The sequence below is a fragment of the Lissotriton helveticus genome, chromosome 10, assembly GCF_964261635.1.
Source record: "Lissotriton helveticus chromosome 10, aLisHel1.1, whole genome shotgun sequence".
NCBI lineage: Eukaryota > Metazoa > Chordata > Amphibia > Caudata > Salamandridae > Lissotriton > Lissotriton helveticus.
In genome coordinates, this window is record NC_136071.1 from 1,011,255,349 (window position 1) to 1,011,272,781 (window position 17,433).

General features: G+C 50.6%; 1 protein-coding gene across 5 annotated transcripts in view; it reads left to right on the forward strand.

Moving 5' to 3' along the window:
• The window catches only part of ICA1 (islet cell autoantigen 1), a 403,261-nt gene that overhangs the window by 112,071 nt on the left and 273,757 nt on the right, over window positions 1-17,433 (forward strand). For all 5 annotated transcript variants that reach the window (XM_078663689.1, XM_078663690.1, XM_078663691.1 and 2 more), the window contains exons 4-5: window positions 7,195-7,318; window positions 17,226-17,424. In XM_078663689.1, coding sequence (XP_078519815.1) covers window positions 7,195-7,318; window positions 17,226-17,424 — 323 coding nt within the window. The remainder of the gene's footprint in view (window positions 1-7,194; window positions 7,319-17,225; window positions 17,425-17,433) is intronic.

Genomic DNA, 17,433 nt, shown 5'->3' on the forward strand with positions numbered 1-17,433 from the left:
AGAAGACTCTCAAGCTTCGGCGCGCGGTGCGCATGGAAGCTAGACAAGCGGCCCCGGATCCGGAGAACATCTTCGGAGACCAGGAAGAAGAGGACCAGGGTCATCATCTTCAAATCTCCCCACCCGAGACGGAGGTCGAGGCGGATCCGGGAGACGACTACGGAGTCGTGGATCAAGGCCTTGAATACGTCGACGAGGTAGGGGACGACGATCAGATTTATGGGGCCGCGGCAGATAGCTCGGGGGACGAGCTCTGCCCCGAAGGTTACGAGGATACCGACCGGGTCGCGGGATCGCCTGTTGGCCTTACTCAAGACCCGTTGCCGCAAGCCACGGCCCCGCCTTCTGGCCCGGCCACGGACTTACTTGCCGAGCAGACTGTTTCGAAACCGAAACCAAAACCATCGGGATCGACAACACCTAAGATGGCCGACCCGAAAACGAAACCGAAACTTAAGGACTCGAGTGTCCCTAAGATGGCTGCCGTACCGGCGGAAACGACTGTGCCCGCTACTCCATCGACTCCGTCGACCTCCGGTCCGCAGAAGTCGAAAAAGTCCGTCGATTCCGCCGCTGCAAAATCGAAATCGACGCCAGAGGAGGGGTCCTCTAAGAAAGATGGTCGGCACGGATCGACAGCTGCGCCGCCGTCCAAGCACGCCAAAGCCAGCTCCAAGGAGGCTACGCAAGCGCACGGATCGAAGACTGGCACGTCGACGCCCCGGTCCCAGGAATCGGGGTCGGTGACGACGGGATCCGCGCCCACAGCGCACAAGGCCCACAAAGAAGTCGGATCCGAGGGAAAGATCAGAGCATCCTCGACGGCGCCAAAACAAACTGTGAGTGAGACATCCCTCATCGCCGAATCACTAAAGCGAATCAGGGAGAAGGCCTCTGCTCCGTCGGCTCCGATACCATCGCCGCAGCCGCAAAAGGACAATCCAGCAAAACCTTCTGGGAAACTTCTCTTTATTTTGCCGCCGAAGGAGGCGCCGAAGGCCTTTTCCACCAAATCGGCACCGAAACAGGTGATTTCTTCACCGGCTGGCCCTCTTCCACATCGGGTACTCGACTCTGAGGAAGATTCAGAGCGTTTCATCGACGCTGACACAGGAAAACTGACCCTCTATAAGAGGAAAATCTCTTCGGAGTCAGTGGACTCATATGTCATCCCACTGAAGAAGAAGGTGCCCCTTGATGCTTCAGGTCTCATGGAACCTATCCAGCCTCCTCCGAGACAAAGCCCTACTCCCTCACCAGAACACTCTGCGGGTGAGGGGTATGATGAGGACGAGCAATACAATTTCCCTATCAATGAACCTGATGCACAACAGGATTCATATGATGACACTGGTGACCAAAGCGCCCAAAGTGTGGGGCAGGACCCGCAGCTCTTTAATGCACGTGCATCCCCAACTGAGGATTCAGCAGGTTTTCATGCACTACTCGAAAGGGCCGCAGCCAATCATGATGTGGACATGCATGCGGACCCGGTTGAGGAAGACTTCCTTTTCGACACATTTTCAGTCTCTGAAAGGACAGTAAAGACTCTGCCTATGCTTAAAGGAGTCCTCAAGCATGCTGGGGACATTTTTAAGGAGCCTACAAGAGCAAGAGTGGTCAATCCACGTATTGGAAAAAAGTACAGACCTGCACCTGCAGACCCCGCATACATTCGGGGACAGTTGCCACTGGACTCTCTTGTGGTCGCCAATGCCAGGAAACGTGCCAACTCCCAAACCACGGGTGAAGCTCCTCCCCCGGATAAGGAGTCTAAAGTGCTAGAGGCAGGGGGCAAAAGAGTAGCTGCGCAGGCATCAAACTTTTGGCGCATTGCCAATACACAGGCGCTCTTAGCGCGTTACGATAGGGCGCACTACGACACCCTAGAACAGATTATACAACACCTGCCTCCACAGTTCCAAGAAGGCACTAAACTGCTTATTGAGGAAGGGAAGCTAATCTCAAACGCAGCTATCAAGTGTGCCCTTGACGCAGCAGACACAGCTGCTAGAGCTATCAACACTAGCGTTATGCTGAGACGACAGGCGTGGCTACGCATCTCAGGGTTTAAACAGGATATTCAGACAACCATTCTTAATCAGCCAGTCAATCCTGATAGTCTGTTTGGTCCAGATGTTGACACCACCCTAGAGAAAATAAAAAAGGACACAGAGACTGCTAAGTCCATGGGGGCCCTACAGTCACAACAGTTTCGTGGCAGCAATTTTCGTCGCTCAGGTGCACGTGGAGTCACCAGAGGACAAATGGGTCAACAATCTCAGTTCTCAAAAGGTGGAGCACAATCCTCGTTCACGAAACAGAACAAGGGAGGTTACAGAAACAACAGCAACAGAGGTTGCGGCAGAGGAAACAACAGCTCCCGCTCCTCTACCCCAAGCAAACAGTGAGACTCTGTCACTGCCCCCCGACCACTTAACACCCGTCGGGGGGAGACTGCAGCAGTTCCTGCCCGTCTGGAAAAAAATCACCACAGACAGGTGGGTGCGACAACTAATCCAGTATGGTTATTGCCTAGAGTTGAAATCCACTCCACCCAACATCCCGCCAAGGCAAAGACCTATGTCCGCAGAGCACTTGCTCTTATTGCAGCAGGAGGTAGTGGTGATGCTGCAAAAAGGCGCAATCGAGCTCGTGCCGGTGGGAGAAGAAGGTACAGGGGTGTATTCCCTGTACTTCCTTATTCCGAAGAAGGACGGATCTCTCAGACCCATTCTAGATCTACGTCCCCTCAACATGTACATACTATCAGAACATTTCCACATGCTCACTCTCCAACAGATTCTTCCCTTGCTGAACCAAGGGGACTTCTTAGCAACCTTAGATCTCAAGGATGCTTATTTCCACATTCCACTACACCCGTCCCACAGGAAATACCTCAGGTTCACTATTCAAGGCAAGCATTACCAGTTCAAGGTGCTACCCTTCGGAGTCACCACAGCCCCAAGGGTGTTTACCAAGTGTCTGGCGACAGTAGCAGCGCACCTCAGGAGGCAGAACATCCATGTCTACCCCTACCTAGACGACTGGCTCGTGCAAGCCAAGTCGGAGCAACAGTGCGCCGCGGACATGTCGGCTACAATTCACCTTCTTCACAATCTGGGTTTCTCGCTGAACTACCCAAAGTCGCATCTACAACCAGCACATGTCCGGCAGTTCCTAGGTGCGACGATCAACACCCTGACGGCCATGGCTCAGCCAAACCAAGTCAGGATAGACAGCATGCAGTCTCTAATCCAAAAGTTCAGACCACAACACTCGCTTCCAGCGAGAGTGTTCATGCAGTTGATAGGCATGATGGCCTCCTGCATCTTCATAGTCCCTCACGCACGGTTACATATGCGCCCGCTCCAGGAGTGCTTAGCGAATCAGTGGACACAGGCTCAAGGGCAATTGACAGACCTAGTGTTGGTTACCAGTCGGGCATACGACTCTCTGCATTGGTGGACTCCACACAACCTTTGCAAGGGCCGACTGTTCCAAGAGCCTGTGCCGCAGATTACCCTGACAACGGACGCATCTCTCCAGGGATGGGGAGCTCATCTGCTCAATTACACAGTGCAGGGACTATGGACGACGCAGCAACAAAAGATGCACATCAACTATCTGGAACTGATGGCAATCTTCATGGCGATCAAGTCCTTCATTGTACATCTGTGCAACAAGGTAGTGTTAGTCCGGACGGACAACATGACCGCGATGTACTACATTCAAAAGCAGGGAGGCACCCACTCGCCACAGCTGTCTCATCTGGCTCAGAGCATGTGGAAGTGGGCCATTCAGAGGAACATTTTCCTCATGGCAGAACACCTCCCAGGGAAGGACAACCAGATGGCGGATCTGCTCAGCAGGTACAGCCATCAAATGCACGAGTGGGAGATACACCCATCTGTCCTCCACCCGTACTTCCAGCAGTGGGGTCATCCGGAGATAGACCTGTTTGCCACAAAAGAAAACGCAAAATGCCAACACTTTGCCGCCAGGTTCCCTCACCCACAGTCGCAGGGGAATGCGATATGGATGAACTGGTCAGGCAAATTTGCGTACGCTTTTCCGCCAGCCCCTCTGATACCGCTGGTCGCAAGAAAGCTAAGGCAGCACGCGATGACTCTCATCCTAGTTGCTCCAACGTGGGCGCGCCAAGCATGGTACACCACGTTCCTCGAACTATCAGTGGTGCCGCATCAAAGACTGCGCCTCACGCCCAGTCTTTTAACGCAGAACCATGGAGAAATTCAGCATCCAGATCCGCAACAGCTCAACCTGGCGATCTGGCTCCTGAAGTCCTAGAGTTTGGATACCTTAACCTACCTCCAGAATGCATGGACATCATCAAGGAGGCAAGGAAGCCAACTACCAGAGCATGCTATGCTGCGAAATGGAAGCGTTTTGTCATTTACTGTACTGCCAATGACATCAACCCGCTAGATGCATCTATCCCTGACATCATTTGCTATCTGTTGCATCTTTACAAGTGCAATCTAGCGTACACTTCCATTCGGATACATCTATCCGCCATAGCGGCTTACCTTCAGAACAGGCAGCACCTCTCTGTCTTCAGAGTGCCTGCCATTAAAGCCTTTCTTGAAGGCCTGAAACGAGTCATTCCCCCAAGAACACCACCAGCTCCGGTGTGGAACCTCAATGTGGTCCTCACCAGACTGATGGGACCACCTTTTGAGCCACTGCACTCGTGTGAACTCCAGTTCCTAACGTGGAAAGTGGCTTTCCTAATAGCTATTACGTCGCTGAGGCGTGTTAGTGAGCTACAAGCGCTCACAATCCAAGAGCCATTCATTCAGATTCATCCAAATAGGGTAGTGCTACGCACTAACCCCAAATTCCTTCCGAAGGTGGTGTCACAGTTTCATCTCAACCAAACTATTGACTTGCCAGCATTCTTTCAAAACCCACAAACGGTGGCAGAAAGAATGCTCCATACCTTAGATGTACGGAGGGCGTTGATGTACTACATAGACAGGACACAACCCTTTAGAAAGACAAAACAACTCTTTGTTGCCTTCGCACCACAACACAAAGGCAACCCTATTTCCAAAGCAGGAATAGCCAGGTGGATTGTTAAGTGCATCCAGATATGTTATCAAAAGGCCAAGCGCACTTTAACGATTCCCCCAAGGGCGCACTCCACACGCAAATTGGGGGCATCCATGGCTTTCCTAGGGAACATTCCTTTAGAGGATATTTGCAGAGCAGCCACGTGGGTTACACCACATACCTTTACAAAACACTACTGTGTTGATGTACATTCCAAGCAGCAAGCTGCTGTAGGACAGGCTGTTCTCAAAACACTTTTTCAGGTTTCTGCAGCTGGCACAGGCAACCGCCGCTGATGGAGGGACTGCTATGTATTCTATGCTAAGATATGAATTTAGCAGCCCACATGCCTCGAACTGAATATGCTACTTACCAGTATGCATCTGTTCTTGGCATGTAGGGCTGCTAACATTCATATCGCCCGCCCTCCTCCCCGGTGCCTGTCGCAGCTGCAGATATACTATTGTATTTATTCATTAGCATGGACATCCTTTACACTTTTCACTCCATCTTCTGCCACAATGGCGAAAAACAATCTGGGGATGGAGCCGATGCCCATGCGCACTGTAGTCCAGGGGAGGAGCCACCCATCTCAGGATACTTCGAAGACTCTTCCAGGACAACAATGTGCGATCATCCGGACCCAACACTAGGCGGCGATCTAATGCTAAGATATGAATGTTAGCAGCCCTACATGCCAAGAACAGATGCATACTGGTAAGTAGCACATTCATACTGAAGGTAAGTAACTTGTTCTAAATCATCTGACGCTGATCAAAAAGGGCACACATAGTGGGGGCAGTTATCCATACAAACAGACCAGTAAAAGCCCCTCTTTTTACAAGCTTGTGTATGTATTTGACTTACGTTGCACAAAGAGAGCACTGTCTCTATTAAAGGGAACACAATTATCTTGGAGGGTTGTTCAATGCACTTCTATTTGAGCCAGCACTTGATAGTGCATGTATATCTTCATCAAAGATGGAAGAGCAGCAAAGGAGTTACTGTGACTAAAAGTGGGAGTTTGTTCCATGGCCTTCAGTTGAATTTAGAACTCTTCCCTGTTCTTTAACTTTCTGTATTCCATAGTTACTAATTTAGTGATGCTGTAGCTTTGTGTGTTGCATAGCCTAACACATTGAGTTGCTCAATCGGGTAGGGTTGAGGTATGGTTTTACTGCCTGCTATATGATGAATTATGTTTAGAAGATATGGGTTCTCTTTTTTTGCACTGAAGTTTGTTTTTATCCTCCGTTTTCTCCTAAAGAATATTTAATGGGTCCATATCCAGGCAGACTCCAATCATGTACTCTTTCTGCTAAATGTTAACACAAAGATTTAATCTGCTCTCGCTCTGCTGTGCAATGTTTCCCTTTCTAATATCTGTTTTATTTCTGCATGGTTTCAACAATCCAACTGCATACTTCATGTTTGGCTAGGTTGGTTATGGATGAAGCTTCTCCCAATAACCTTCTATTTTTTTTCTAATATATCCACTGCCATTTCTTACCCTACATAAATCTATGTTCTTCCATGTAGGGCATCTATCACTTAGGTTCTTCCTCCCAGATTTTCCCATCTTCCATCAACTGGCCATCTTGACCAGACCCTGGTTGACTGGGAGTGGTGAGGCCTGTCTGAAGACAGTGTTGTCCCATCAAGCCAGCTTTCTGACATCTCAACCCAGTTGTTTCTGCTTTGCATGATTAATTTGTTTCGCATTCCAACAGTTAAAGAAGAAACAATGGGAGCTGCGTTCCTCACAAAAGCCCAATTCACAAATATTTTTTTGTGAGTGGGAATGAGGTGATCTTGAATTTCCATGATTAAGTCGTGCTTTCCTGTGGAACAAATCTGCGAATCCGACCCTAGGTGTTTAGAATACACCAATGATCCCACTTGTACATTTCCAGGCAGCACAATGCGCTTTCCTCTGTAATGTAAAGTATTTTTTTTACATTTTCCACTGACGTTTTCTAATACCTGAAGTCTTAGTTTTCCAAGTGGTCTAAAGTATGCATTTTACCCGAAAAGCAAAGAGTTTTTTCTAGGTCTTTTGCTACCTAATTGTTTATTTTATGTTAGTGCAGTGCTGGTTTATAAGCATTGTTCTGTCAGTCTTATCTCAGGATGAAAATGAATTGGGGAAATTTCTTCGTACACAAGGATCTCAAGACAAAACGAGAGCAGGAAAAATGATGCAGGCTACTGGAAAGGCCCTTTGCTTTTCTTCTCATCAGAGGCAAGTGTTGAATGTGCTACTGACTTCAGTCTGTTCTGAAGAATGTTGATTTAGTTTTAAATTATACTGGGCCCTTGTGTTAAAAGCTGCAATCTTAATGAGTGCATTTGTTTTGGGCTCCTTGGTACAAATTGACACTGCATTGTATATAAAATGTTTGTGCTGTGTGAATACCTCTTCCTATTCCACGCCAAAGTTCTCATTCATGCTCAAAAGCATAACTTTATCGATAATTGGTATTCTCATAGTGGTGTTTAGGTTTCTTTTCATACCACGAAATATAGTAGGAAAAAATATTGCCAATTAAGCTGTTCATGTCTGCAATGGTTGAAAAACGTGTGGTTTGTTTCCTATAGTTTCAAATAAATGTATGTTTTGGTCTATTGTCACTTGTCCCCAAACTTAAACCAAGCTGCTTGACTTATTAACGACATTTGCCTTCCATAAGTTGACTTCCTGCTGACCACTGAACCAATCTTCTTTGCTCAATCGTTGAACTCTGTTTGCCATGTCTGTAAAACAGAAAGCACATTTGTGGACAGTGATGCAACACTATCAAACTTGAGGTTAACATGGTCCCATGATGATAGAATTTTTAAATTCTCTGCTTCAGTACAACCATAAAGAAAAACTGAGAATTCTCGTTGAAATGCAATGGTTTTTCTGAAACCACAATAAAGAACCTTTGCAAGCGCTGTAAGCCAAACTGTTAATCCTCTTGTTTAAAATATAATTTTTGTTGCACATAGGTGTTCTGTGGTTTTTTTTTTTTTTATTTTAGTTTTTTTACTGAGAATAACAGTTAGTGATGCTTTTACAATTTTCAGTTGCTAAAACACTGGCATTTGCAAGTTGTGGTTAGCCATAAATTGAACCCAACCCCATGCCTCCACCCCAGTGCATCACTTATCAGTTGGCATGTGTCACAGGTGACTTCTTTGAGGATATCGCCTCGCCATTGATAGCGCTAATAACATCTCTAAGAAAGCACAATTGTTTGGGTATTTGTTATGTTCTGATGATGTGGTCTTATGTATTTTTGTTGTTATAAAAAAGCACCTCACATTTGGCCTCGTATTAGGCCTTTTCCCAATGTGAACATGATCCACGTACATATCTTTTGACTATGCACTGTGGAGGTAGGGGACCGAGCCTGATGTATGAGCTCCACGCTCATCATCGGATTGATGCAGAGCTTGGCCTTTTGCCATTGTAGCATGAGCCAAGCGCAGGGCCTTTTGACATGCACCAAATAGCACCATTTGGGTTTGTGATTTGGTATTAGGATGGGTGTGTTGAGGGTGTCTCTTCCTATTACCAAAGCACAGTGGTATGTATGAATGTTTTGAGACTGAAATGCGGTTGCAAATCATTCACATTTTACCACAGTCAATCCCTTGGAGACCCCTTCCTATTTGCCAATGGCTTACAACCAAATTGAATTGTGTATGGTTTATGTTGGTAGTTGTCTGTCTGTTGCTGTTTGTGTTTTGTAAGCCTTTCCTTGAGTCACTCGTTTCAGATTTTTTTAAATCTGTTTCAAAGGGAACTTATTATCTCGTTTTTGTTTTCAATTTGGATTGTTTTTCTAGGTTTTCCAATGTCAATGCTGTCGAACACAATTTTGTAGCTGTGCCTCAATTTAAGAATGCCCTCCTCCTGTACTTTGTTGGTCAGATGCTATGTACTGTATCCAGTTGGAACATATGTATCAACTAGAAATCCGTGTACGTGTAGGCAGGAGGTTTTCACTTTCTTGGTTGTTGCATTTTTTTTTTTTTTAAACAATTTCTATTGCAGAGCTTTAAACTTGACACTTCAGCATTATGCACAGTCTTTTCAATCACATTTTCCACCATAATATTGTACACAGCCATTTAGCCCTCATCCCGGAAGTCGGGCGGCGGTATTCGTGATCTTATTGTACTCCTAGGTGTCCTTGTTCGTGTAGGAGAAGGATGGTTCAATCGCCCCCTGCTTTATGTGTTTGTTCTCCCCTTCTCCCTCTACTCACAGTAGTGGTCGACGATTTATGTCAGTGCTCTTGCTGTTCTGTGCCCCCCCCCTCGGTGTGTCTACGCCTATGTCTGGTGCTAGTGTATGGTGTGATGGTATAGGTCAACAGAGTTTACGTACTTCCCTGTGTGTGTGTGTCTGGTACCAGCGCTGGGTGAACCGTGGGAGGCAATGGAGTTGATGGGCCCTCAGTTTCCTCCCCCTCCAGTTCCTCTAGTGTGTTGTCTCTCAGAGCCTGTACTAACGCTTCCCATGCCCTTGCCGCATCCAGCGCCTTCTCGTCTGAACTTCGGCGGGCTAATTGGTATCTGATCGTGCTCTCGGCCGTTGCCCACTTTAAGAATTCGTTCAGCCATCTCTTGTGTGTTGGCCCTGACTTCGCTTTCCATCCCTTGGTCAGCTCCCGTTTAGCCAGGAGCAGGCCCATGTCTATAAATTTGCTTGTCAGCTTATTTTTGCTTGTGTGTGGGAACCAATGGAAAAGAGCGACTTCAGTGTCGTAATGCAGTTCCCTGTCTGTCACTGTGTTCAGTGTGTCACCTATCTCATTCCAATACTCCTGTATGTGGGGGCAACCCCGGAGCATATGGAGTAGATCCGCCTCCATTAGGCGGCATCTGTGGCAAGCTGCGTCAGTCACTCCAAAATATGTTGCTATTTTGCTCGGGGTTAAGTAGGCTCTGTGGAGGATATACAGGTGAATGAGTTGGAAGCGCGCATTCCTGGTGCTTTTCCGAGCTCTGCGCACCAGTTGGGACCACGTTGTGTCAGGGATTTCCTTCTGCAGGTCTGCTTCCCACTTCGTTTTAAGTGATGTGAGGGATTGAATATTTCCAGATGACAGTCGGGAGTAGAGGCACGTGACAGCCTTGAATGTCCCTGCCGCCATCATCGTGTATTGGCACGCCAGAGTTGTCTTTGGTTCGAGCAGCCCCTCACCCCAGTGCGCTTGTATGGCCCGTATTACCGCTGCGTGTATTAAATAATCGCCCCTCGGAAGGTCGTAGCGCTCCTGAAGAGTCTGAAATGGTACCAGTACTCCATCGTCGTAGAGGTCTCCTATCATTTGTAAGCCTGCCTCTTCCCAGTCCCTCAATCCCGACCAGTCCCCCCCCCATGCGGTAGCGCCGTCACCATACCCAGTGGGATTTCGGGCGCATACGGGTGCGCCGGCCCAGCTCGCTTCTGCGATCTGTTCCAGCACAATCGAAGCGTCCGTTCCTCCAGAGATAGTCCCCTGAGCACTAATTTCTGTTGTAGAGTAATGAATGCCAGAACATGGCGAGGTATCCCCAGTTCCCTATCCCGTTCTGGACCTCGGGAGGCTCTTGCAACCTCTTGTGTAAAGTGTTGTAGTTGGGCCGCCAGGTAGTATAATTCGAAGTCCGGGACCGCCAGGCCCCCTTCGTCTTTCGAGCGGGTCAGCGTCGCCAGTGCAATTCTACGCCTGCCCGTTCCCCACAAGAAGGCGATTACTAAGGACTTTAGCCGTTTAAAGGTTGCTCCGGGTATCCATATCGGGAGGGTCCGGAAGAAATATAACAGCCTTGGTAGGGCTATCATTTTCAGTAGTGACACTCGGCCCGTCATGGACAGGGGCAGGGTTGCCCAAAAGGCCATACTGCTCTGCAAAGCTCTGATGCAGCGTCCGATATTACCGTCTAGGAGGTCAGCAGGGTCATGGTATATGTGCACCCCTAGGTAGCTTAGGCAGTCAGGCTCCCATCTCAACATCGAGTGGGTTGGGGGACGTGCCTCCGCTCTCCTCAGGGGAAAGAGGCAAGTTTTCGTCCAGTTCACCCGTAATCCAGAGATGTCGCCAAAGCATGCTAACAGTCTCTCGGCTCCTTCTACTGCCTCCTCGGCATCCTCTAAGAAGAGGAGCAGGTCGTCCGCGTACAAGGAGATAAAATGGCGGGTTCCCCCGGAGTCCAATCCGCTGTAGTGGTCGCCCCGTCTGGCCGTTGCCGCTAGGGGTTCCACCGCAAGCGCAAACAGTAGGGGGGAAAGTGCGCATCCCTGTCTGGTGCCCTGGTTCACATCGTATCTGTCTGAAACCAAGGCTCCGACCCTCACTGGCTTTTGCCGACGCGTACAATACTTTTGTCCACTCAATGTATCCCTCTCCTAATCCGAAGGTCCTCATTACTCTATAGAGGTAGTCCCACTCTAGACTGTCGAATGCTTTTTCTATGTCGACCGCTGGCACCAGGGGGGTTCGTGCCTCGGGAGGAGGATTATCTATTAGATTGAGAAGTCTGCGTATGTTGTGTGTCGTGTTTCTCGTGGGTATGAATCCCGATTGATCTTTGTGGACCAATCCATTCATATGAGTCAACAACCTAGCGGCCAATATTGTACTTAAGATTTTATAATCCGTCGTCAGCATAGACAGTGGTCGGTAGGATGCTGGGTCTGCGCTGTCTCTCCGTGGCTTTAGGAGGGGTATCATTATGGCTTTGCGCATTGAGCAAGGAAGTCCGCCCGTTTCCTTGGCCTCATTATATATTATGCGAAGGCGTGGGGCCAGTTGATCAAGGTATTTGGCATAGAATTCAATGGGCAACCCGTCCAGTCCCGGCGTTTTGTTACGCGCCATGAGTTTTATAGCTCCCTTTATTTCCGTCAGGTCTATCGGGCTACCCAAGGATTCAGCGTCCTCTCGAGTTAGTTGGGGCAAATGCAGGTCGGCCAGGAAGGCGTCTGTTGCCGCGCCCTGATCCACCAACCTGCTCTGATAGAGTCTTTTGTAATAGGAGCGGAAACAGTTCAGTATATCCGGCTGCGTTTGGTGAGTGACGGCTCCACTCCCCTTAAGGGACATAATTGGCTTACTGTGATGGCTGGGGTTCGCTAGCCAAGCTAGGAGTGTGCCGGTTTTATCCCCCTCCGCGAGGGTTCTTGTCAGGTATGCTTTGTAATCAAAGCTGCGGAGGCGCTCCACTTCTACCGCCACAGCCTCCCACGCCTCGCTGACTGCACCCTGTAGTTCAGGGTGATTGGGGCGCTCTCGCTCTGCGGTTCTCAGTTTCTGTTCAGCTTTATCCAAATCATCTATCAGCGTCCTGCGCGCCCCCGCAAATTTGCCTATACAGTGTCCCCTCACCACTATCTTAAATGCATCCCATTCCATAGCCCTAGATGAAGCAGTATCTTCGTTCTCCACGAAGTACTGTGTGATCCTCTCTCCCAATGCCTCGCGGAAAGGTGGGTCATCTAGCGTGTCCGGTCTTAGCCGCCACGTCGGGATAAGTGTGGGTACGTTCATTCAGTCTAGTGTTAGGAGGAGGGGGTTGTGATCGGAGATCGTTCGCGTTAGATATTCTGTTCGGGCTACCAACGGGAGCACTGTTTGCGAGCACAGGAAGGCGTCTAGGCGGACATGGAGGTCATGAAGGCTGGAGTAAAATGAGTAGTCTCGTTCCCCCGGGTGTTGTACCCGCCAAGCATCCGATAAATCCCATTGTCCCTGCCAGTCTGCGCGGTGCTTCGCCAGCCTGTGTACTGGGGATGCCTGTAAAGGTGGGTGTGATCTGTCCAGTAGGGTGTCCACGATTGAGTTAAAGTCCCCCCCAATCAGCAACGGTCCAGTGAAGTAGCTGGCCAGTGTTCTTGAGAGTTTTGTAAAGTACGTCGCTTGATCTACATTCGGAGCATACACGCTAGTAAGTGCTATGTGTCGGCCTCTGAGCAGGCCCTCAACCGCTACATACCTCCCGTCTGGGTCCACAGTGTGCCTAGTGACCTGGAAGGGGACGCCTGCTCTTATCCAGATTAAAACCCCTCTAGCGAAGGCAGAGTATGTTGTATAATAGAGGTGACCCCTCCATCTACGCTGTAGTGCCGCTCCCTCCATCTGTGTCAAGTGGGTTTCTTGTAGGAATGCTATGTGCACTCCCCTGCGGACTAAATAGGAGTGGATTTTATGCCTCCTTGTCATCGTGTTCAACCCCTGCACATTCCAGGACACACATTTCAATGAACCCATATTAGCCATAGTCCCATTGCGTTCGAATCAGTTCAAGCATGGTTGGCAGCCAGACAATAGGTTCGACATCACTTCCATCCCCCCCAACAAATCCCTCAAATCCCCCCCCTTGGAACGTGCACTGAGTTCCCCCAGCTACTCCAGGCTCCCTCCCCCCCCCCCCCCCCCCCAGAACAGGACCTAACTGCAAAAAAGTAGTTCCCATCCAAACAGGTGAGCAATCGTGCTCAGAACCTCTACGTATCCGTGATTAGTATCACGGAAGCCTTATGGGCTCTGGGGAGCGTGAGCTAGTTACTGGTAGTTTTCGATGTCGTCTCCACAGTCCCCTCCCGCCATATACAGCGCAACTTACGATACTTCAGTCTAACAGCGTCCTGCTCAGGTGATCGTAGAGGCCGCTCGGCAAGCCATCGCCAGAAGACAAATAGGAATGTCCGAAAAGTCGGCTCCCGATTATCACTTCTGAAGTCTGTGGCGTAATTCTCGGGCCTCCAGTTTTTCCCATTTCCGATAATTCAGTCTCCGAGCCCGATCTCCGTTCCTCCGAGCAAGAGTCTTTCTCCGATCGGAGCAGAGCTGATCCCGAAACTTCTTTCACCGCTTGGAGTGCTGCCTTTCGTTCGTCCTCCGTTTGAGAGTGCGTCGGTTTCCTGGATCTCTGTCTCAGCCTCCGGAGTCTCCTCGATTTCCTCACCGGTTGAGTTTGGCGCACCTCCTCAGCCCTAAATCGTGCTCCATCCGTGCCCGCTTTGTAAGAGTCCCACCAGGCCCAGGCCTCCTCCGCTGTTGTGAAGAACTGAGCTTTTCCATCTATCACAATTCGGAGCCTGGCTGGGAACAGCAGAGAGTATTGGATGCCTTCCGTGCGTAGTTCTTTTTTGATGGAGAGGAAAGAGGCGTGCATTTTTTGCGTCTCAAACGTATAGTCCGGAAATAAGGTTACTTTGCTGTTGTCTACTTGGAATGGTCCACCTTCCCTGGCCCGTTGCAATAGCCAGTCTCTGTCTTTGTAGTGCAACAGCTTGATGACCACTGGGCGAGGAGGCAGCCCCGGTTTCGGGGGTCTGGATGGGACACGGTGCGCTCTTTCCAGAGTGAAGAAAGGGGAGAGGCCCTCCGGGGCCACCACCGTTCTTAGCCAGTCATCTAGATAGCCCACCATGTCCGCACCTTCTTTTTTCTCTGGAAGGCCCACTAGGCGCACGTTATTTCTGCGGCTGCGGTTTGCAGCATCCTCTGCCCGCCTCTCTAGGGCCTGAATGCGGTCCAGCGCGTCGGTGAGTCGTCCCTCCATTGACTTCTGTGCCGGCGCCAACACTGTTATGGCGTCCTCCGTCTCCTTGACTCTATCCGCCAGTTTTGCATGGTCTGCTCGAAGGAGTCCAAGACCCATAGAAACTTGAGCAATATCGTGGTGCAGGGCATCCTTCGTGGCTGCGATCGCTTGAAGAATTGTATCCTGCATTTGCTGCAGGTCAGTTGTTGGTGGAGGAGCTTCTTCCGTAGTTTCCGTAGTGGGGCTGGCATCCCCTCTCGCTCCTTTCGGTTTCCCCATCGCGGCGTGACAAAGGGGACCAGGGTAGAGGTGAGAGAAAGGGGCGTCCGGCAGCCTTGATGTGGCGCGTCTGTGGGGGTCCCCTGTGAGATTATCCGTAGGTACGGAACGTGTCTTCTGCCGCCTTAGGGTCAGCTGGTTTACAGTGGTCGTTGCGGGAACCGGGCCTGTTCCGGTCTGTCTCGCGGCTGTGCTGCTGTGCGCCAGGCAGGGCCACCCACCGTTCCCTGCAGGGACTCCCCCCGCTCCTCTGCCAGAAGTCCGATGCCTGCGGACGCTCCCTGCGCCAATCGGAGGTGTCCCCCAGTTCCTTTGCGTGGCCTCAGGGGTACCGTGATCGTGGGCTCTGTTGGGGCAATTGCGGGGGCTCTCCCCTTGGGTTGGGGGCTCCGTGAGGGTCCCACTCAATCGGGTGTCGCGTGGGCCGGCTACTCCTTGGATAATACTCCCTTTAGGAGGGCCTAGGGAGCAGGGCCCAGTACAGGCCTCCAGGACCTCCAAAGATTTTGCTCACCCGCTCCTCAAGGTTCTCAACAGGCGAGGGCCTCGGCGAGGTCAGGGTGTCCAGGGCTCCAGCCGCGGGTCTCCTGCCCTCGGAGCGATGGCCTGCTGGGTCGGCACATGCTCTCTCAAGGCCCGGGGGGGCGGTCGCAGGGTCACCCTCGGTAGCTCCGTGTTACCAGCCCAGCGAAGGTGAAGTAGGTCTTCCTCGCTGTCTGTGTCGCAGTTGGAGGCCACAGTGGAGTCGGGGCCCCGATTCTTGTCCCCCAGGCAGCTCGGGGCCGCCCCTCGATGTCAGGGCTTGGCGCGCTCTCTCCGGTGGTGTGTCCACCGATCACACCCGGGTTGGGTGAGCGTCGCTTGGGCTCCCCGGTCACCAAGCACTCCCAGGGCCCCCCGCGTTGGACAGAGCACCTTAATTCAGACCCAGAGACGGGGTGAGAGCTGTTCTCTAGATTCGGGCAGCCAGAATGTCCCTAGTCCGTTTTTCTCGCCGCCAGGGCACCGCTCTTCGGCTCTTCCCCGCGGCCGTTTCCTGCTGGACTCCGGGGGTCAGGTACTCACTTGGAAGCCCGGGCTCATCCGGGGCGCTCGGTGGGATGGAGCAGCAGCTGGGGCCCCCCCGGGCCCGTTTGGGCGTTCTCATCTATTTCGGGGGTAGTAGGCCCCCGTTGGAGCCGGGGCCTCGATTTCAGTCTCCCGGGCAGGGAGGAGTCGCGTCTGGGTCGGCGGGGCGCCGAGCTCTGTCCTCCGGCGGCGCCTCGCAGTTGAAGGAGGTCCGCAGGATTCCGCCGACTGGCAGCCGCTCCCGAGCACACCCGGGCCACACTCCAGCCCCCGCAGTCGGGCTCCAGGATTCGCGCTATGGGTCCCGGTGTCCCAGCAGTTACGGGGACGCCGCCATCTTGCGCTTCGGTCCGCAGTGTAGTTTCGGGCTATCTCGCCTCTCTCGGCGCAGGAAACAGCGCTCCCGCGGCACCGGAGAAGGCAGCAGTGTGGTGCTCGGGTTCACCCGGTTTTTCGCGGGGTCCCCGAGCTGCAAGAAGGATGATTTGACGGATTACGGGCGGTGGGTGCGGGAGCCTCGTTAGGCTGCTACCATCTTCGTTGGCTGCTAGCCACGCCCCTCTTTCTTGGTTGTTGCATGCTGTTGGGTTTGTGGAATATTAATGCCTGGATAGTTCTGTTGGTGGTGTCATAAAGGTATTCTCTTGCAGAGTCGGCGAGCTTAAATGTGACGGTTGGATGAATCACAATGGTTTATAAACTATGCGAGGTACTGTTCGCATATAGCCCAAGTTGCTTGGAGTTACAGTAGTGAATGTAAAATGGAGGTTTGTTGCTGGTGACAAAGTTGTTTTTTAGTTGGGAGAGAACACACAACTCTATAAACTAGTACATCATAAGGTTGGACACGGGTTGTTGGAGAATACTGAATGAGCTTGGACTTCACTGGTTTTCTTGATTTGATGGCGTGTGTGATTGAAAATGATCATCAGTACAGGCAGGACTGAGTGAACCTGAAAATTCACTTTAGATATGAGTTCCTGGGACCATAGCCATTAGAAGCTTTAGCTGCTGCTAGTCCAATATTAGCATTGCTGTATACATCTTAGTGATTAACTAAGGTCTCTGACTAAAATATATCTGCCATTCAGTCCAGCAGAAACTTAAGTGTATTAGAACATAGTGATCTGTCCAGCACGGCATGTGTTCTTAGTAGTTCAGACGACTGACAGAAATTTTCACTGTGAACTCTTTATTATTTATTGGAGTAAAGGCTGCATGTTAAAGACGAAAAAAATTCAAGTTATTGTTACAAAATATACCGACCTGTTTTTCAGGTTGGCATTGCGTAGCCCTCTATGCAGGCTCTATCAGGAGGTGGAGACTTTTCGATATCGGGCAATCTCGGACACCTGGTTGACTGTAAATAGAATGGAACAGTCTCGGACTGAATACAGAGGAGCACTGCTTTGGATGAAAGATGTATCGCAAGAACTGGACCCTGACATTTACAAGCAGATGGAAAAGTATCGAAAGGTAGGAAGC